This window comes from Tachysurus vachellii, chromosome 10, assembly GCF_030014155.1.
Source record: "Tachysurus vachellii isolate PV-2020 chromosome 10, HZAU_Pvac_v1, whole genome shotgun sequence".
Classification (NCBI taxonomy): Eukaryota; Metazoa; Chordata; class Actinopteri; order Siluriformes; family Bagridae; genus Tachysurus; species Tachysurus vachellii.
This window is the reverse complement of record NC_083469.1, coordinates 19,839,736-19,861,807: the sequence shown is the minus strand read 5'-3', so window position 1 is coordinate 19,861,807 and position 22,072 is coordinate 19,839,736. Positions and strand designations below refer to the sequence as shown.

General features: G+C 38.8%; 1 protein-coding gene across 3 annotated transcripts in view; it reads left to right on the top strand.

Annotated features, from left to right (window-relative positions):
* The window catches only part of LOC132852767 (pleckstrin homology domain-containing family G member 3), a 46,767-nt gene that overhangs the window by 22,863 nt on the left and 1,832 nt on the right, over nucleotides 1-22,072 (top strand). For 2 of the 3 annotated variants that reach the window (XM_060880179.1, XM_060880180.1), the window contains exons 3-18: nucleotides 1,006-1,496; nucleotides 7,076-7,176; nucleotides 7,822-7,891; nucleotides 7,989-8,035; nucleotides 9,866-10,016; nucleotides 10,669-10,800; nucleotides 13,355-13,537; nucleotides 13,975-14,067; nucleotides 14,181-14,267; nucleotides 14,351-14,384; nucleotides 14,504-14,590; nucleotides 15,084-15,125; nucleotides 16,358-16,368; nucleotides 16,620-16,997; nucleotides 18,832-18,915; nucleotides 19,485-20,970. In XM_060880179.1, coding sequence (XP_060736162.1) covers nucleotides 1,006-1,496; nucleotides 7,076-7,176; nucleotides 7,822-7,891; nucleotides 7,989-8,035; nucleotides 9,866-10,016; nucleotides 10,669-10,800; nucleotides 13,355-13,537; nucleotides 13,975-14,067; nucleotides 14,181-14,267; nucleotides 14,351-14,384; nucleotides 14,504-14,590; nucleotides 15,084-15,125; nucleotides 16,358-16,368; nucleotides 16,620-16,997; nucleotides 18,832-18,915; nucleotides 19,485-20,970 — 3,477 coding nt within the window. The remainder of the gene's footprint in view (nucleotides 1-1,005; nucleotides 1,497-7,075; nucleotides 7,177-7,821; nucleotides 7,892-7,988; nucleotides 8,036-9,865; nucleotides 10,017-10,668; nucleotides 10,801-13,354; nucleotides 13,538-13,974; nucleotides 14,068-14,180; nucleotides 14,268-14,350; nucleotides 14,385-14,503; nucleotides 14,591-15,083; nucleotides 15,126-16,357; nucleotides 16,369-16,619; nucleotides 16,998-18,831; nucleotides 18,916-19,484; nucleotides 20,971-22,072) is intronic. The other variant, XM_060880181.1, reaches the window with a different exon arrangement.

Below are 22,072 nucleotides of genomic sequence, written 5' to 3'. Positions count from 1 at the left end.
TTCAATATCTAGCCCGTCAGAGTCTCATTATGGGTGTGATGGTTGTTTGTCTCTGTGTAGTCTGGATATTTAATTATTATTATTATTATTTTTTTTTTCAAAGTGAATTTTGCAAACTGAAACAGAGTGAATGTGAACACTGAAATAAAGAACCTGAATACATTTTTTTAAGATATAAATCATCATTTCATCTGATTTTGTAAACAATTGAGAAAAAAGTGATTTTTTTTAAAAAATTATTTTATTATATTTAAAAAAAAAATCTTTTTTTTTTTTTTTTTTGTTTTTTTTTTGTAATTTATTTTCTACACATAAAGGTATTTTTTAAATTTTAGTGACATTTATTCTAAGCAAACCAAATCCAGATGGTTTTTTTTTTTTTAATTTTGGACAATTTAAATTTCATTATTAAGAAGGTTGCGGAAGGATTTAAAACCTAATGGCAGTATATTTGTTATATTTCTATGTTTTATTTATTTATTTGCAAAAAAGCAAGCAGAATGCAGTTTAAAATTGTTCATCATTTACATCGTCTCTATATATTCCTATTGAAATAAACCGTCAAAAGCACAATCGTCTGTTTACAGTGCAAGCGTTGGTCTTGTCCATCACTCCGAGCTCTGGAGAACATCCCAAAGGAAATTAGAAATCATACTTGTTCATGCTGTATGTAAAGACCAATGGTGAAAAGTCAGTGATGGTGAAAAGCCAATGGTGAAAAGAATATGTTCCTGGCTATAAAGGAATTTTATTTTTATTTTGTTTATTTAACAGAGCTTTAAAGTATCAGTAAGACTGGTCTATGTGAAGTAGTTAAAGTATTTCAGTAGTTTTGATTTTATTTACTGTTATAAACAAATAAAAATTCATAATTAGGAATTCAAAGGCTTTTAAAATTTAAACCTTTAGAGTAGGGGAGATTTTGAAATGTATAAGAGTAAATAAAACACACAGTGTGCATGACTTCATCCATGTCTGTTTTCTCCTTTGCCTTCACCACAACAGAATCTCCTCGCTTGTCCACGGACTCCTCCTTGAGCAGCCATGACCCTGTCCTGGCTGACTACTGCTCGCTGTCTGTCGAACACTCTGATAACGAGAGGCCAGTGAGCACCGTGTCCACTGTCTCATCAGGCTCCTCCGGAGAGGGCCAGAGCAGCCTGTTCAGTGTGTCCCATTGTCCCCAGTCCTTACCCTCCCTTTCAAAGGAAGCAGACATCAACCTGGAGCTCAGCCCACCTGAGGAACCTAATGAACCCTCACTCCTACTGAGGCCTGCAACCAAGAGACCAGGGCAGGACCTTGCTGCAGGCCAGTTTAACAACAACGCAAACACCACTGGAGACATCACGCTGCCACCGAGCCTGGACGGACCGTCGCCTGACGCCACTGTAGTGATGGCACCGAGTTCTCAACTAACCTATGTGGACCGTGTGGTCATGGAGATTATCGAGACCGAAAGGACGTATGTAATGGACTTGCAAAGTATTGTGGAGGTGAGTACAGGAAATGTTTTCTACTAGTCACTTGTGTGATGCTTGTGTGATGAAATCTGACAGTTACATGATGATATGACATGGTGGTGTTTGACTTGTACCAGTTATCAGTTATTAGCTGTCTTTAGTCTTTAGGAATGTAGGTGGATTTTAGCGAGCGTTCATTTCTAAAGTCTTCAAATTTGAGTTTTTTTCTTTTTCTATTTCATATTCAGCTGTTTAATCTTTCACTATGTAAGAATGTTGGTTGTTGTGCTGAGACAGGTTATAAGTCCATTGTTCTTCCTTCAGCCAGTGTGGTTACCTTTACTCATTTCTGAACAGTTTTACTGTTGCTAGATCTTTGGGCTAAAATCTGGTTTTGGGCTAAAATCTGGTTTTGGGCACGGAGCTGCTCTTTTGGTGGTTTTGTTTCTGTAATTGTGGAAAACTATTTGTACCCTGTGGAATTACATTCCTAATACAGAGGTGCATTATTTAATAAGTATTAAACCAATCATTTCAGTTCAATTATTTGTATAGAAAATTTAACAACAGATAGATTTATATTTCAGTACCAAACGAGCAACCCATTGGCATGGACAAGCTCTTTTATGACTTGGTGACACTGAATAGTGGGGTTATAAATCATTACCCCATGCCTTAATTGAAATAAAATAACACACGTGTACTTTGAGATAATGTTCAGTTTTGACAAGCAGTATTAATGAGACACAAATTGAAACTATTCAGGTGATACTGTATTGTGTACTGAATCAGAAGTGAGAATTGCGTTTAAACTGTTTTTGGGAAGTGTTTAAACGTGGTATTGTCTTCAGCATCAGAGGGTGAGTCACAAGTTCAGAAATGTTATACAGAAGTAAAACATCAGGATGAATCAAGCAGAAGTAAGCAAGGCCACCCGATCCGAACACAATTGCAGTATCACAACAATGCCAAAGGCTGTACGCATGCACAAGTTTCAGCTTGTGTTATATTCATCCATGACTGGAAAATCTAAAAGAACATAATTAGCTGTGAACTATCTTCTTGCGAGGACACGTCCAGGAAATTAAGGACAACAACGACGGACCTAGTCAGTCTTAAGATCCTTTGAGCACGCATTTACAGAAATAGATTACTGGCATCAGCTTAAAGCATCTTCTGCTATTCTGTTAGACTGCAAGGATGTTCTGGCTGGTGTAACACATCTCAGAGGAAACATGTGTTTGAATTGTTCTCCCCGGGTTTGCAATTAACAAATAGGTAAGAATAAGTAACATCATTATACACCAAAAGCAACGGGTCGTTTCATTATACTGGTCCAACACTATACTAGAAGTTCATGGCTTTCTATAGCCACCTTCTCTTAGCACAGTGGGATACAAATTGTCCTACAAAGTGTAACCCAGGGTTAATCTTTGTTTTTATGCACAATGTAGCAATTATAATTGCCCTCAACAAACCACTACCTGTCTAGGAGTGAATCACGTTGAGTCATGCTCTTGCTCGTCAACAGCGTTTCCCAATCTTTCACGACCGTTTCAGTTTTTACCACATAAATAACTGGGACTGATGGCTGTGCCAGCTGAAGCTGTTTCCTCCTGAAAATTAAAGGACTTTTGGCCGTACTTCGGTTTCCACAGGTGTGGCAGCCTCTGTGAGGAATGTGCCTACACTTTCAGGGTTCACAGCTGCCTTAAATCATTATGGCTTTCGCTCACAGACTTGCATTGTGCATTGTTTCCCATTTGGTCTGGACCACAGATGAAGGTAATGATGGGCTGGACTAAATCCTGCTTCATTATAGTAAATCTTGACTACTATGTCCACCTGTCTGGATTTTACCCAGGTACAAAGCTACAACAGAACAACACATTTGGAGTTTGGACAGAGCTCTGACATTACCGACACAATTGCTAACCATTTCAGATTAAACTCATTTTCTGAACCATGGTTCGTCTAAATTATTCTCTAGATGCCTTGTATAGAAGACTGTGTAACTTATGATAGGTGTTTTTTTTTTTTGTTTGTTTGTTTTTTTTTGTTTTTTTTTTTTATTTAAAATTCACATGAAATTGTTTGAGCCATCATTTGATTCCACATTTTTTTTACATGCATCCTTTTGAAACAGGAAGACAGAGTAACGAGCACTCACCCGATTAAAACCAACACAAGTGTTCGGGAGATATCACACTTCTGCCGGAAACTAACATAGTTGCTTAGAAAACTCATTAAGTACGTTAAACAGTGAACGCTTTTATTCTCAGCTAAAGGATTTCTCACTGTTATCTTCACGTCCGTAGTTTCTGAGGACATAAACGTTCAGGCTGTTCAGATTGATGTTGAGGATGAAACCACTTCAGGTTCATCACCTAGAGGCATATGGCATGTCTGAATGGCAGATAACATCAGACTAGCTCTTACTCATGAGAAGCACAGATGATGTATAAGGACTAAATCATGTTCTCGATTAGTCTGAACGTGCGTCACTGCTGAAAACTGCCTGGCACACAAGTGGAATTTGTAAAATGCATTTAATTTGAGGAATACAACAATAGTACAGGTTGAGTCATAATTATTATTATTATTTTTTTTTAAATAAATAAAAAGCACAACTTCAGCGTTTTCAGCTTCTCTCTGTACACATCAGCTTATGATCATGTAAGGAGTCTACTTCGAGGAGAACAGCAACTTGACTTGAACCATGCAGTAGAGACAGACCCCACTATCTCCCCTTCCAAAGAGGATTTGGCTAGGATTTGTATAGCAAATTAGACTGTGTAATGTCCAGGCTCTGCTCACTGTGTTCATTGTTAAGCAGTGCGTAAATGTTTATTTAGCTGGAGCTCTCCCCACAGTTCTGAGTTCTCATTGGTTAAAAGTCGTGTTAAGCCGCTCATGAGACTGGTCTGCTTTTGGACTTGCCGGGAGACACACGGTCCATTGCAAACTGCCCAAACATGGTGCTCTTTGATCTTCAACATAGACACACCCCCATGTGACATCACTGGGTTTATCTCAGTGTCGCTAAACATGTATATGTTTCTCAAAGGAAGCAATGGAACGCAGCTCTGATCCTTTTTTCTCCTGTTCGCTTATAGCAAGAACCTATATAAGAGGGGATTAATGCCACTACATGTTCCGCTAAGAGCACTTATAATGCCTTTGATATGCAGAGCTTGAATTGGTTGTTCATACTTATTAACAAAACATTGTAATTGGAAATATTTGGCAATATTATTTGAAATAGTTTTTCATATAATTTGTATAATTGTATAATTTGAAAAGATTTATGCTATTGATTTTTATTTTTTTATTTTTATTTTGTCTGCTTATTCCGTTTTCTAAAGATTTTTCTTTCTTTTTAAGATTTCTCTTCATCTATATGTTTTCAAAGGGCTGAATGCCTACTTCGTAATCCCTTCATTTGATCATTTCTTTAGTAACTAACCTACTGCTTAATACACTACTGCAGCAAGTAGTAAGTTTTTTTTCCAAGGATATAACAGCTTCCCACATCTAAAAATGATTTGTCTTTAGGAACAATTTTGTGGTGATTAACTGTTATCATGCAGCCCTAGTTGAGTGCACTAGGTTTTTTATGGGGTCTATAGCTAAAAGAATGATACTGTAACAGCCACATCATTTAAAAACATCGTAGGCTGAATGCTAAATGTTTGAGCAGTAGTTTGTCCTGACATGTGGCCCAGTCAGAGTCTTCACACCAGTGGAATTCCCCAGAACTGACTGTGATGGGATTTATTGTTTCATGCACTCGTGTTTGCTTTGGTAACTAAAAGAAAAATTGATATATCATAACTAATACTAAATGTTGGGAAAGGTTTGCAAAGAAAAAGGACCATTCATACAAAATTCCTTCATCAGCTGTACAAGCAAAGTGCTTCCCAAGCTGTCTGAGATGAAACCAGATACATTTGTGTTGTAGCACATTATAAAGCAAATGAAAATCTTCGTACAGTTACGTGGCTGACTGGTGTGGAAATGTAATTTCAGATCAGACATCAGATTCCTGATTCTGTTAACGCCCAGACTGTAGGAGCATGTGACTTTTAAGTGCACAGTTTCGAATGGTAAGAAGCAAGATGACACACAACAGAAAGTGTGCCAGCAAGACAACGTTTAAATATGCTCATGTGAACAGTTACAAACCTCTCCTGTGCAGAAGTATACTACTGCCCTCCGTTGACGTGTTTCAGGAATTACACTTGTATACAAATCGAGAATCAAAAAGCTTTCATTGTCTTTTTAACCGTTTATAGCCGACACAGTACTCGGTGCTACACAAAACAACAGGGGATACATAAGATAACACAGAGATACATAAAACAACACAGAGCTAAGGACTTGAAGGTAAAGTGTGCATAGGATGCAATCTAGTGTAAGATAGACAGTGCCAACAATACAATATGCTACAGGACAAATACAACAAAAAAAAATTCTAGCGCTGACCAGAGTACAGTTTGTATTGGCGTTTTGCAGAGAGAGATTAGTATCGTAAACAGAGAGAGGGGTGTAAACATTTTTACACTTCTATTAGCAGCACGACAGACCTTTTCAGCTTTTCATTAGTCAGATATGTTATGGTAGTTTACTTCCTTAAAAATTTCTTAAATTTATTCAGATTTTTGTAAATTATCCATTTTTATTTTTGTTTGTGTGAGGTTTTATATTCTTTTACATGTGCACTCTCCAAGGCATCCTTATTTGTGTAATTTGCCTGTAAATTCCCAGCCATAACAAAAGACATGTCTATGTAGATGGATGGATGGATGGATGGATGTAGAGGTGGAGAGAGAGAGCGCAAGAGAGAGCCACATGGATGTTCGGATACATAGATGCATAGACAGATGAATGGATAGATTGATGGATGAAGGCAGGGAGAGCGAGATGGATAGGTAGATACATGGATAAAAAGGTAGATAGATAGATAGATGCATGGATCGATGGATGAAATGGAGAGGGAGAGAGAGATGGACAAAGAAAGTTACACGGATGTTCAGATTAATAGATAGAGTGAAGGGATAGAGAAAGAGACCGAGTTAGAGAGAGAGAGAGAGAGAGAGAGATGCACTGATTTTCAGGTAGATACATGCATAGATAGATAGATGTATGAAGAGATGGATAGATAGATGGATAGATAGACAGACAGACTACATCCAGATGACACTCAGTGTGTACAGATGTGTGCAGTAGTGTGTTGCTCTCTCACACACACAGATGAGCTGAATGGTAAGAATGATTTCTCCCAAAACGTTCTTCATAGCAGCGGAGCTGATTTAGCTCTGCTGTCTCTGTAGTCTGTCATGAAGGAGGTTTGATGGACTGTCCATGATGCAGAGCTGACTCAAATGATCTGTTCAGTGATCGTGATGGCATCAGGATTAATAACCTCATTCACAAGGATGCAGCTGACACCGATGCAGTTCCCTCAGCAGACTGCAGAACAGTAGATGGTGCTCGTCACCACAGACTGATAGAACATATAAATGAAACTGTATGGAAATTGAAAAAAGTATGAATGACATAAAAGCTGACCTTAAAGTCTGTTTGGTTTTGTTTGTTGTTTTTTTTTTCAGGATTATCTGGCTCATATTATAGACACCAGTCATTTACCCATTAAGCCTGAACAAGTCTCTTCCCTGTTCGGCAACATCGAAGTCATCTACGAGTTCAACAGGTCAGAACCAACCTCATATATAATGTGACAGTAGAACTGAGAAATAAAAAAATAAAACGCTTGGCTTCTGCTTTCTGGAAGACCATCCATAGTGTGACGAGGCTGTGAATAAAGAAAATTAATTAAAAGTTAAAAATAATTAAAAAAAAATTCCTGTAATGCAAGCACACTTTTTGGTCTAAAATTTGCTCTCTCTCTCTCTCTCTCTCTCTCTCTCTCTCTCTCTCTCTCTCTCTCTCTCTCTCTCTCTCTCTCTCTCTCTCTCTCTCTTTCTCTCAGCAGGTAGTCACATAGCATTATGGGTAACATAGATAACAATGAATTAAGGAAGCAAAATAAATACCAGTGTATTGGATAAAAAAATTTAAAGAAAAAAACCACAAAATTTTATCATCAAATAAATCTTTTTTTTTTTTTTTTTTTTTTTTTTTTTTTTTTTTTTTTTTCTCACAGTGAGCATAAAGCCACATATATAGTATTAAATTCATCCTATGATCTGTCCCTCTTTACATTAAATGTTATTTAGTTTAGCATTACTTTATCGCTAATATATAATTAAGATCCACAGATATAAAGACTAAAATAAGGCTGTACTTCACTAAATATGTCTTAAAATCTGTTTTATTTGTCTCTTTCTCTCTGCAGCGAGTTACTACAGTCTCTAGAAATGTGCGACAGCTACCCGGTGGCCATTGCATGTTGCTTTGTGGAGAAGGTATAAAGTTAAATTCCATTCATACATTTTATTTACTGTTACACTCGTCACATCCTGGTTTCTCACGTTATATATATATTTTTTCTTCCATTTGCAGAGTGAATATTTTGACATCTACACTCAATACTGCACAAACTACCCCAAGTAAGTGGCCAAGAGAGATTTTTCATCCTAAGCGATGCTATACAGTATGAGTGGTCATATATAATGTCAGTGGCCTGCACTCATCCCTTTGGTGGTCTTTAATTCGTTCATTTTTTGTTTGTGGCTAAATAAAAAAAGACAGATTTTTAGTGACATTGTGAGATTTGATTTAAATATTCAGAGATAATCTGACAATTATGGCTTTGGCTAAGTTAGCCATATTATTGCTATGCTACTGTCCAGTTTAGGTCACACTATTTAAACCGCACAGACAGTCATGTGTCCTTGTTTGTGCATTTAGCCAATATCTGACGATGCGTTTCATATTTTGTGACATTACATTTGTCCAGTTATGTAACATAGTGTTGTGTGTAGGATAGTGGTCACATGATCACATTTCACATAGTTGATTGACTCTATTTTAAAACCTAATGATAACTGAAATAACCTAAAAATCCCTGATCAAAATTTTAGATATCCTGGAAGGTTTGGTTACATTATAAACACACATGTTGACACACAGAGGTTTAAACGGCTATTAAAGGGAGGTTTCTACACATGTGACTCATTGTAATTGTAATTAGTGTCCGTGCATAAATAGACAGTGAGTTTCTCAGCTCGTGAGGTGATGCACTGACTTGGCTGGATACTGCACCAAGGGGAAGACAAAAGAACTGTCAATGGACCTGCGTAATAAGGTAGTTGAGCTTTATAAAGCAGGAAAAGGATATAAAAAGATCTCAACACTTGAAAATGCCAGTCAGTACTGTTCAAACTCTGATAAAGAAGTAGAAAATAAGTGGTTCTGTTGATATTAAGCCACAGTCAATTAGACAAAGAAAGATTTCACCAACTACTGCCAGAAAGAAGAATGGTTCGGGATGCAAAGAAAAACCCACAAACCACTTTTAGAGAACTACAGGCTGCTCTGGAAAAAAGCGGTGGTGTTGTTTCAAGGAGCACAATAAGGACGGAATTGAACACAAATGACCTGTATAGTTGAGTTGCCAGGAGAAAGCTGTTACTGCATCCATGCCACAAAAAGGCCCTCCTTTAGTATGTCATACAGCATCTAGACAAGCCTCACAGCTTCTGGAGTCCTCTGCAGTGATGAAACCAAAACTGAACATTATAGTCACAACCATAAACCCTACAGTATGGAGAGGAGTCAACAAGTTCCCCACAGTAAAGCATGGCGCTGAGCTCCAGTGGCACAGGAAAGTTAGTAAAAATTGATGGCAAGATGAATGCAGCATGTTATCAGAAAATACAGCAGACAATTTGCATTACAGCACGAAAACTGCACATGGGATGCTCTTGGAAAAAAAATTACAGGAACTGGAGGCATTTTGCCAAGAAGAAAGGGCAGCTATACAACCTGAAAGAATTAAGAACATGCACAATTATTACAAAAGACTGCATGCAAGCTTTGATGCTAAAGGGAACAATATACGATATTAAGAACTATGATGATTGTGTCATTCTGTAATGCCTTACATATTAACTTAATAAAATAAATTAGATTTGCCTTCTGTAAAGCACTATACACACACATTGAATTGAATTGATTATGCCAGCTTTTCCTCACTGCAAGTGAACCACACTAGTGTTTGCTCGAACCTGACCGAGACCTACTTACACATACCATATAGGATGGATTGGTTTGGTCTGTACCCAAGTGTGACTGCTGTGTTCACACCTGCTCAAACAAATCACACCAAAGCAAGAAAACACAAGGGTTTAAATTAGAGTAGCAAGCAGTCTGGCAACTGTATGTGCATTTCATTTCCCTTTGCTAATCTTTATCCTCTCTTTTGACTTCCTTTTCAGCTCAGTAGCTACACTTACAGAGTGCATGAGGAACAAGACGCTGGCTAAGTTCTTCAGGGATCGTCAGGCATCTCTCCAGCATTCCCTTCCTTTAGGTGCCTACCTGCTGAAGCCTGTGCAGAGGATTTTGAAATATCATCTCCTATTACAGGCACGTACCCCTTCATGTCCTGACATAGGAGGGCTTTTTACACAGACAGCAGTGCTCAAATGAACTTTACAGTTAAGACTATACTGTATGTTAGCGTTTATTAAGTGGCCGATTAAGGCTTTGGATTATTGATCGGAGGTTCAGGGTTCAAGCTTTGGCACTGACAAGCTGCCACTGCCACTTGGTGACTGTAAACTGTTGACTCGCTGGAATTCAGATTTTAATGAATTAAAAATAAAATACTCTAATCTCTAACTCTAGTCTCTAATCTAATTGTTTCTAAAAAAAAAAATGTATTTACGATGTGTGGGCTTGGCTGAGCTGGAATATCTTTAGCCTAGATGTATGGGTAATTTTTGCCTCATTTGTATCAGCTTAGCCAGATAGTCATCATCAACAGTCCACAAAGGGAAGCAAACAGATTCTCTCAGGATGCCACTTCACACTACAGCAGTCTGTTAAATCTGCATGAATCCATGACCTGACAAAATCCTAATGAAATAAGTCCTAAAATATCATAGAGTTATGACAGAAAAAAAGCTAGAAACTTTCTCGTGTCATTTTAAGGGATATACTGTACATCTCAGACTGTTTCAGTAACCAGTCTGACTCATTTCTGACTGTATTTATTTCTGCTGCTTTCTTGTTTTAGGAAATCGCCAAACATTTTGACCCTGAGGAGGAGGGCTATGATATAGTGGAAGACGCTATAGTCACCATGACAGGAGTGGCTTGGTACATCAACGACATGAAGAGGAAACATGAGCATGCTGTGAGGCTGCAGGTGAGCTATTGTATTACTCACTGATTAGAGATACACTACAGGAAATTCATTTGGGGTTCAGCAGTGGCAGAGCCAGAGGGGTGTCCAGGGTGGCACTGAACACCCCTGACATCTGATTGGCCACCCCAGGTGCCACCCCGAATTTTTATTTGATAGCATTGGAGGTTTGATGCTGATTGACATCTCATCTCACCTACAAAAGGAAGTCTTTGTTTGACGTTTTATCGCGGCGCCGCTCAACATTTCAAATCTATCAATTAATGACAAGAAAGAGTTGAGAGGTGGAGAAGAATACTAAAACATCAAATTTCGGCAAGTTTTGAGATTAAACATCAGGATTTAGTTTTCCGGAAAAATATTTTGAAAGTTACGTCACTATATAAATTGATGTTAGACACTATTAACAGATTAATCAGACAAGAGAGATCGGTTCGTTCCCCAGTTTAGCCATAATTTACTGTACATTACGTTGACATTTGTGCTAGTTGTCTTGGCCACCCCGTGTATAAAACTCTAGTTTTACGCCACTGGGGTTCAGCATTTTGATGCTGGGTGTTTTATTAGACTGTGTGATCTATTTATTAGACTGAGAGACATCTTTAGATTAGATTTTACTGTTCTGACAGGCTCCCAGGTCCAGGAGCAGGATTCCGGATAGGGAGAAAAATGCTGACAATTTTTAAATCCCAGTTCCTTTTTTCAGTGTAGAACATACTGGACTGGATAAACTGGACTGTGCTTACTAGGAAATCTTTGGGAGCTCTGACTGGGAGTGTTCGACACCAACTTCACTCCAAACAGTCAGACATTGTTGAATAGTAGACATCCTTCTCTACTATAATAGAAACCATGCCATATGGGGCTACATAGCAATAAACAAGCAGACATTGCTGCTAAGGAAGCCCTCAAAAATAGAATCAGAGATCCAAATCCCGACATCAGACTTCAAACCAATAAGGAGAATTCATCTCAAACGTGGCACACGGAGTTGGACCGATGCATTCATAGCAAACTACACTAAATTAATCCTGTTTTAAATGAAAGACAAGTTCTCAGCTTCCCCTTTAAATCCAGACGTGATCAGATCATGTAAACACGAAGCCGTACTGAACACTCGCATACAGACTTGCACATGCTTTCCTACTTAGAAGAATCCCAACATGGGATCTCTGTAAAACAAGAATAACCATTAAGCACTTATTAATTAGTAACGGACTGTTATGCTCTTAACGACTTAATTAGCAATGCTTTTAATCAGAAAATACGTATTTACAGGACCTCCCAAATGTCTTACCAAGGAAAATCCTGGAGATCTTACTGAGGGTTGAAAGAAGTGAAAGACTTTATATAGCTGCTGTTGTTGACACAGTTGAAATACTGTAAGATCATATTGGCGTAATACTATGAAAAATCTAAAATATCTCACTTTACCTGCCTTGATTCTGCCATGAAAATAGCCATTGATTGATTGCCATTAAAAGAACAATAAACATTTCAAAGTGTAGTAAAAAAAATATAGCAGAGACAAATGCTTCACTTTTCTAAAACTATTGATTTATTTGGTTCTACAATAAGTACAATTCTAAAAATAAATAAATAAAAAATGTCCTGCATCACACTCAGTGATTTTTAATGGACTGTGATGATGAGTACAACCTTCATCATTCAGTCCAGCAGCTCCATGCCATGTTAGTATCATCCTTAATTCAGTTAAAAGAGTCACAGACTCTTAAATATGATGAACTGAACTTCTGTGAAAGGCTATGAGCCCTCAGGAGCATTCAGGAAGTTTGCTTTAAACATTTCTCCGAACCAGACGATAAACCATACTCGAGGCTCCAGTTGTATATTTGTTCTATCTGCTCAGTTGGCAACAGTAGGACCCAATTGGACTTGGGGTCGGGTTGGATCTTGTGTCCATTAGTGGTTCATTACAGATAATTACACATAATTACAAACAGAATTATGAGGAAATGCAGCCACTGATTTGATCTCTAAGCAGATTAAATAAATGGTTGATTAGAAAAGGACACAAGCTTTATCCATGCAGGGCCATCATGGTGGATTCAACAATGGTGTATACATTGGGATTTTATTTCTGTGCAGAACAGATGTTCCAGTAGTTGTTTTTTTTTTGTTTGTTTTTTTTTGTTGTTTTTTTTGTTCCAGATGCAAAAGGAAGTGAATCAGAAGATCAGAACCCATAATTAGATTTTATCCCCACTGCTGTCCTAGGATATTTTATTTAGTTCTGTTTCTGTTAGTTCACGCTGTGTTATGCTGGGAATGAGCTCCACATTCTGAGTTTTAAGATGTTATGGTGTTTAAACAATACCTTTTAACAGAGAGTGTGAGGGTGGGTGACCTGTGCGGTGACATACACACTTCATTGTTCCACTGTAGGATCAATAATCCATATTGCTATCTATAATAATTTGACAAGTTACCAGCATGCAATGTTTAAAGTGTAGCTTTGACTTCTGTTCATGGACTCGTGCCTGGTGTTACAATACATTATGCATTCTAAAGGGACCTTGTGTTTTATTTTCTTCAGGAGATTCAGTCCCTCCTCATCAACTGGAAAGGGCCCGACCTCACTACATACGGTGAGCTTGTCCTCGAAGGAACCTTCCACGTACACCGTGCGAAGAACGAAAGAACGCTGTTCCTTTTTGATAAATTGCTTCTCATCACCAAGAAGAGAGGAGAGCATTACGTCTACAAGACCCATATAATGGTACTTGGCAGTCTGTAATTGCATGTGGTCTGTTTTCTTTTTATTCCTGCTATGATTTTTAGAACAAACCCTAGTGTAGTAGCTTTCTCCTCTACAGAAAAGGTAAACAAATCTGATTCTAGAAAATCTGTTTTCATGTGTTTCTCTGGTGGCATAGTGCAACGTGAGAAATGTTTGAAAAGGCTTTTCTTCCTTCCAGCTGGAGATCGTATCTGCTTATGTACTCCACAGATTAATTACGGTTAAGCAGTTTCCTCTCATTTCCTATTAACATCCTCATTTTCCAATTCACTGCAAAAAAACAACACTTTTTTTCTGATCCTAAGGCTCATAGAAAGCTTAAAAGTTAGGAGATTCCAGGGTAAGAGCTCTCAGGTAAAATATAAAGTGCACATGAAAGGTGTTAGCTATTTACATGTTTTATGTTTTCTCTTCAGTGCTCCACTTTAATGCTGATTGAAAGTGCCAAGGACTCTCTTCGCTTCAGTGTGACACACTACAAGCATCCTAAACAACCTCACACAGTACAGGTCTGTGGGACTCTTCCTGTATTAAACTCTCCACCAATGAATAAGCAGAATTTCTTTCTTTCTCATTACAGCTCTGATTTGGTTTGGGTAATTTCCCATTTGTCTTTTCACAGGCCAAAACTGTGGAGGAGAAAAAACTGTGGGCTCATCACATCAAGCGGCTGATTCTGGAGAACCATCATGCCATCATTCCACAGAAAGTAGGTAACCTGAATGGTAGAAATGTGTAACGATTCATTATATATGATCTCTCATATGTATCTTGTACTCTTATTTGTTTTAGGCCAAAGATGCCATTCTGGACATGAGATCTGACTGTGAGTGGTGGCTATTTTTCTGAATGTAGGATTTAAACCTACAGTTTATGTACAGTATACGTACATGAAATGTAAATCATGTTTTGAACCATTTTATGTCTGTTTGCTTGGTGCTTTAGGCCCAGTGAAGTATCGCTACAGTCCTGAAAGACAAAACAAGTCCGAGGACCTTCTAATGGCAGGACTGAAAGAACGAAGGCGTTCAGGTAAGACTTTGAATTCTCACATGATTTTGCCAGTCCTGCAGATTTGTTCAGATTTGTTCAATAGCATTGTCCGGATTTGTCTTGGAGATGATTTACAGATGTCAGCACATGCTTGTTCTGAATGTGCTTTTGTTATTGTTTTGTTTGCTTCACCCTGTTAACTCACCGGGGTCTTTTTTTTTATGGGATATTTTTTTTATATTAAACTCCAGTCTGATATCAGTATAAGTGTCTTGTTCAATGTTAATTGTGCTGTGTATATCATTTTTAGTCTACATTCCGGTTTGATAGTTCTAGTCTAATTATTTCACAGCATTTTCTTCCTGCTTCTTTTTGTATTATTGTATTTATTCATTCATTAAAGCCCTTAATGCATTAGCATCCCATTGCTAGTAGTATGCTGTGTTTCTTTTATTATGCAGACAGACAGACAGTATTGTGGGCAAATTATGAATAAACTATCTGCTCATTTTATATATTTTTTCTCTAATAGAGCCATTTAACAGAGTTAAGCAGAACATGCGGACAACAAAAGGTAATTTTGCCTTATTTCCCCCCTCCGTGGTGAAATGACCTCTTAGGGAATATTTCAAGTACACTTCTAAGAATCAGACGTTTCTGTAATTCAAATATTTAACATGAATCCATGGGGTATTTCATATTGTACAGGTTTTAGGGATCCTCACTATAAATATCACAGCCCAGCCTGAGAACAGAGTGATGGTACCAGGAGTTTCCAGTCAGTTAGTCATTAGTGAACAAAACAAAAGAAGGTCAAAAATAGAAGTCCTTCATTCTTTATTGTTAGTGCATAAACCCTGTAGAGCCACCATACTTGCCCGTTGTCATCAGGAGATACATGCTCACCCCTTGCTGTCTTCCTCTTGTCTGCTTGGCTTCAAAGCCTTACAGTATCCAAGTGGTCTCTCTGTTAGATCAAAGAGCACGTCCCCCATCCCCCTGCCTCGCACATAATGATGTTAATTATGGAGCCCATCAGCCAGGGGCTTTGTCTTGCATCGACTCCTTTCAATTGTGGGCTTGTTCTGGCCTTAGATCACTGGTTTCCCTGTTATGTATTTTAATTTGCAGATAATAAAAAAAAAAGTTTTGTTTAGTCATTTCTTCTTCTTCTTCTTCTTCTTCTTCCACCTCCTCCTCCTTTTCTTCTTCTTCTTCTTCTTCTTCTTCTTCCCCCTCCGCGTCCTCCTTTTCTTCTTCTTCTTCTTCTTCTTCTTCTTCCTCCTCCGCCTCCTCCTCCTCCCTTCTTCTTCTTCTTCCTCCTCCTTCTTCTTCTTCCTCCTCCTCCTTCTTCTTCCTCCTCCTCCTTCTTCTTCTTCTTCTTCTTCCTCCTCCTCCTCCTCCTCCTTCTTCTTCTTCCTCCTTCTTCTTCTTCTTCTTCTTCTTCTTCTTCTTCTTCTTCTTCTTCTTCTTCTTCTTCTTCTTCTTCTTCTTCTTCTTCTTCTTCTTCTTCTTCTTCTTCTTCTTCTTCTTCTTCTTCTTCTTCTTCTTCTTCTTCTTCTTCTTCTTCTTCTTCTTCTTCTTCTTCCTCCTCCTCCTCCTTCAAGTGTTGAGTTCATACCAGTCTTTTTTCCCCCAATACAAAGCTGATTTGATTACATCTATGTAGACATCATTGATACCTGAACTTGGTGCTCAAAATAAAAACAGCATTGCTTTTGAGCCATTTTAAATGATTTTCTTTTTTTCTTTCTCTTTTATTTGCATTACCCTGTTATCATCTCCGTTCTTCATGTCGTGCTGTAGATACGCTTAAGGTAAGCCTTCACTCAATTGAATTATTATATATTGTTTTTATTTTTTTATAAAAAAAAGGCCTTTAGAATAGATAAGGTTAATGGTTTTCTTGTTGTTTTTTAATTATTGATCCATATGTGATTTGAAAAGGTATAGTTTTGAACCCCATATATGGATTTGCCCATACTACTTGCATTCACCTTTAGTTCGAACCCCAGAGCATGTACCAGCAACATTTGTGCACCCCTGTAACTGTGTCTTTACACTCCAGCATGCTGACAGCATGGGTACTCTGCTGTCAGACAGCAGCCGGAGTTCCCTGCAGGCTGCAGCTAGCGCTTCCACCTTGTGTTCCTCCGTGGATGAAGCGGAGACAGAGAGACCCGTCTCTGAAGAGAGCACGAGCGGATGGCTTTCCCTGAACTGGATGAACGTGAACGGCCTCAAAACTTGTCAGCTAGAAATGCCATTCCATAGAGAGACCGAGGAGAAGGAGGGGGTGCTGAAGAAAGTGCAGAGACATAGTGAAGAAGATGAAGAGATTGTGGTGAAAGTTGAGCAGGTAGCTGACTTTGCCAGCTCAGTGTTGGCTGCCATCTCCTGCTGGCGCTATAAGGCCAGAGCTTTGCTTTTTACACGGGTCGCAACGGTGAGGCTCACTGTGACTATCTGCTTTTTTTACTTTTTCCCTCTGCTAGGCATTGTCACACCACTGCTGTGTGCTAAACAGTCATTCCAGCCAAATTCCTTCTCTCTCTCTCTCTCTCTCTCTCTTGCGTTCTGCATGTCTACTATTGGAAGGCACTTGCATGGCTAGAAGCTTGGAGGTTGCATGGCTCTGTGCATGTTTTTAATCACATAAGGGTTTAGAAAACATCTCTAGTGTATTTTCAGGGGCATATACATACCCTGTCACACGGTTGCCATATTGTTAAAACTCACTCACTTTACTCAGATAAGAATAAACTATAATTCAATAGAGCTTTCAATAGAACGTCCCCTAATCTGCAAATTCCACTTACCAGCTCTTCACGTCTGGCTGGGTAAAGCATCACAAACTTGTTTTTCATTAAGAGAAGTATGATAGCAATGCTTGCCTCTGAGATAAACTTTCCAGGTTTCTCATAACATAGCTAAGCTCTGCATTGTTGGTTTTGCTGAAGATGTGAAAAAAAACCAAACGAATGCTTTTTAATGAAGCACAGACACAAAAACATTGATGCAGTCAGGCAGTCTTCTGTCCTCACATTGTGATGTCACATGAAACACAAGGGTATGTGGTCAGTACTGTCTGTGTGTGTGTCTGCAGCATGATTCATTCCTCTGGCAACTTGTTTGGGTTGTTTACACAAACCCCTGGAACAGCATTAGATAACACTCTGCTCTAATGATGATTAAATTATCTGCACAGTTATTCGACTGCTTATAGGGTTTTGTCCTGGTGTGTGAACTTGTTGCTTGAGGGTGTGCTTTTTTTCTTCAAGTTATTGCTTGATAAAAACTAATTGATCATGACAGGTCATGCTGTCATAGAAAAATAATTAGACGGGGTGATGATGCAGCCCATCATGAGACACTGCAAAGGGGATTATTTTCCTACAAAAGCATTTGCTAAACATTTTCCCACAGTGAATTTTGCTTGTGGTTTTTTTTTCTTAAGTATAGTTATACAGTGATAAATTACTTTATCATTTACATAATAAAAGTCAACAGGCTTTGTATGTTTTTCTCGCTCGTGAATTTAATAAGACAAAATCTCAACACAGTACCGAAAATTACAGAAAATGTCACTTAAAACCTCAATAAGTATTCATTATCAAATAAGACTTTTTTTTATCTGTTTATCATCAGACGTAGTGGATCTGGCAACAAGTTCCTACGAAGGAGTAGCTATTATAGAAACTATGACATACGGGAACTTGTCATTTGAATGTGGACCTTGTGCCCAAGCTGCTGTTAAATAAAATGAATCAACATCATCTGAGCAATCCGATTAGACAATTCAACAGCGCTCTTATAAGAACTATTCTCATAAGAACTTTGAATGATTATTATAGCGTCAGGTCATAACAGCGCTCGGTCTGAATTTCTAATAACACTTTCAGTACATACGAATTAGATTCTGTGATTGAAGTTTGACTTCAAAGGAAAATTTCACTGTCAAATTTTTTGGCGGTGGGAGACGAGGGGAGGTCCAGGCTGTATACAGACTAGCTCTTAGCTTCCCATAATCAGTGTCACCAAAGGATTTTGTTATATATTTGATTGTAGCCCATCACAAAGGCCGTTTCTAAAGGTCAACAAAAGGCACTGAAGCTTTTATATGAATCGCAGCCGTTTGTAATGGATGAAATTGTGCTCAAAGAGCATACACTCCAGATCAGATGGGAAGGAACATGCTCAGTTAAACCACATTCAAATAGGTCTCGGAGAATAATATTTGACTCTTCTTGTATTTTTGATGCTTGTCTTTCACATTTAAGAATAGAGATGGGGAACAGACTATGGAGGACAAGGAATTAGTGAAACCATCTCCTTCTGAAGAAGACCAGGCAGAGAATTCAACGGTATGTGAATAGACACGATTAACTACATTACATAGCTAGCATAAACACTTTTTATAAGTGAAGATTTTATTATTGTTATCATTATTATTATTATTATCATTAACAACATTATTACTTTAATGGATGTGACACTTACTGAAAAACAGCCTCCAATCCTGCAAAAACACTATTGCTACTGCAGTTGGTACTGGTAGCATCTCACAGCTCCAGGGATCCCTGATCAATCCTGAGAACATTTTTCCCCCAAATTGGTAGATACGAGAACTCCTGGGTACAAATGTGTTTGAAACACATGGCAACAGACTGATGTCTCATTCAGGGTGTATTATAGGTTTGCTCCAGATATTCATGGGATAAGATCTGACTCCACTGCAAACCTGACCAATATAAACTGGTTACCGCTGATGAATGAATTACCTACAGTACTGTTGTACAAATAATTTTTATCTCGTGGGGATTGTCAAGCTAATTACAAATGATGAATATTGACAACATATTTTCCTATCTTTTTGTCCTAATCCAATGAGTCCCTTTCATACACAGTAATTGATTTTCCTTTTGCGCACTAGGACTCTTCTGAGGATCATCGTTCACAAGTTATTTCTCTGCCTGTAGAAGAAGATGAGGAAGGAGAAGAAGCAGGACAACAGCAGTCTCACATTGTCCCTCAGGACAAGGGCAGAATGGGTGAAGAGGTTGTGGTGGGAAGGATAGAGTCACTGTCCCTAGTCCCAAATGAGAGCCAACTAGAGGACAAGAACACTCAAACCAGGGCAAACCTTTTAAACAATGTTGAGGACCTGGGGGAGGAGGAAGAAGATTGCGAAGAAGAAGAGGAAGACATGTCATCAAGAACTGAACCTAGGAGCATCTTGCCAGCATCTGTTCTAGACAAAGCCAGTGTTATTGCTTTACACTGTACTAGGAGCCACTCTCGGCAAAGCAGTGTGGCAGCTGATGACGTGATCTCTCTAGGTTACCCATCATCTCAGACAGGTAGTAGGAGAAGTAGCGTGTTTAGCCTCAATGCTGAGCCGCTGGACAAAGAAAAGACTCAAGAGATAAACTGTTCCTCCCCTGACCCAGTTACTTTTAAAACTGTACCTGAATTTTTAGCTTCAGCCACACCAGGTCCACAACTGTTCACACCAGACCAAAGACAACAGACAAAACCAGATACTCTGTCCAAAAAGGACAGAATGCTCATCCATAAAATTAAACAATACTATGAGCATGCTGAGGAACAGGATGCTAATTTCAGCATCAAACGCAGGGAAAGCCTCTCTTACATTCCTCCGGGGCTGGTCCGCAATCTCAGCCAGCAGCTCAACAGCCTTCCCAATGAAGAAGCTGCAGCAAATCATAGTAAGGCCTCAAAAATGACAAGGCCAACTTCTTGGGCAGTTTTTGATCTTCCAGGTCTGGAGAAAGAGAAGAGTTCTGAAGAGATCATGGACACAGAAACTCTGTCTAATATAGACACAGAAACTAGGTATGGGCCTCCGGTAATTGTTCAGGCAGTTGATGAAGATGAGGATTACCGATCCTCCTCTGAAATGATAAGGGATTGGCAAGACATTGAGGTTGAAATCAGTGGCACTTCTGATGTGCCTCAAGAAGCTTCTAAAGAGAACATGGATGGCACAGTTGCCAATCCTACCCAGGAACAAAAGGGACAGGAGAGTTCTTATAGTGACCTTGGTGAACCTCTACTAATGTTAGATGAATTTCACAACAGCGAGGCTGGATATGGGACATCAACTCCTTCACCACTGGGAAGCTTATCCAGTGATCAGAAGCTCCAAGAGACCCAGAAGATCAGACATGCTCCTCTACCCAGGATTGTCTCCCTGAGGTTAGATTCAGAAGACGACCTAATGTTGCAAGATACGGATAAGATGAAGAACAAAGTGTTCCATCTAGCTAGGCAATACAGCCAGCGTATTAAGAACAACAGGCCTGTGGTGAGACCGAGAACAAAGGTGTCAGAAAGCAACTTTGGCCACAGAACGCTTTCCTCTGTTATGGAAGATAAAAGTCCTGAGAATGACATGGGTAAGTATTTTTATTTTATTTTAGTTTCAACATAACTTGCAAAAACATTTTCAATATCTGTAGATATGATATCTAAAGAAAAACACCACTAAATAAAAATTTTCTGACAACCGACTAATGAAAATCAGACATTGCTTTTGAATTGTGGTTTAACAGAAGCATTTTAAAAAAAACTAATGAAACTGGCCTGGAAACAAAAGGATGGTACCGCTGACTAAAGTCCTATCCTGTAATTAGCATCACAGGTGTCCTCAAATGTATTCGTTGTCAGTCTGCCTAGTTAAAGGGTGAAAAGTAGTCACTGTGCTGTTTGGTATCATGCTGTGGACCACACTGAACATAAGGTTAAGGACAGAGTTAACTCAGGAGATTAGAATTAGTTAGCATGTTAAAGGTAAAGGCTATAAGACCATCTCCAAGCAGCTTGATGTTCCTGTGTTATTCAGAAGTTTAAGGTCCACAGGACTGTAGCCAACTTCCCTGGACATGGACGCAACATGAAAATAGATGACAAATTGAAGAGACAGATAATACGAATGGTAACAAATGGTAATGGTGAAAAAGCCCACAACAACATCTAAAGAGATTAGAGGTGAACTCCAAGGTCAAGGTACATCAGTGTCGGATCACATCATCCGTCTCTGTTTGAGCCAGCATGGACGTAATGGAAGACAACAGAGGAGGACTCCACTGTTAAAATCAAATCATAAAAAATCGAGACTGGAATTTGCCGAAATGCATATTGACAAGCCACAAAGCTTCTGGGAGAAGTGCTTTTTGACAATTCACATCAGCTCTGTGTTTACAGACATAAAGCCTACAAAGAAAAGAACACAAGACCTACTGTGAAACTTTGAGGAGGCTTGGTTTTGTTACTGGGGCTGCTTTGCTGCATCTGTCACAGGGTGTCTTGAATCTATGCAGGGTACAATGAAATCTCAAGACTATCAAGATACTCTGGAGCAAAATGTGCTGCCCAAAGTTATTGGTCCTCCAAAAGGAAAATGGACCCAAAACACACAGATAAAAAGACGCAAGAATGGGTAAGAACAAAATGTTGCACTATTCTGAAGTGGCCTTCTATGAGCCCTGATCTATATCC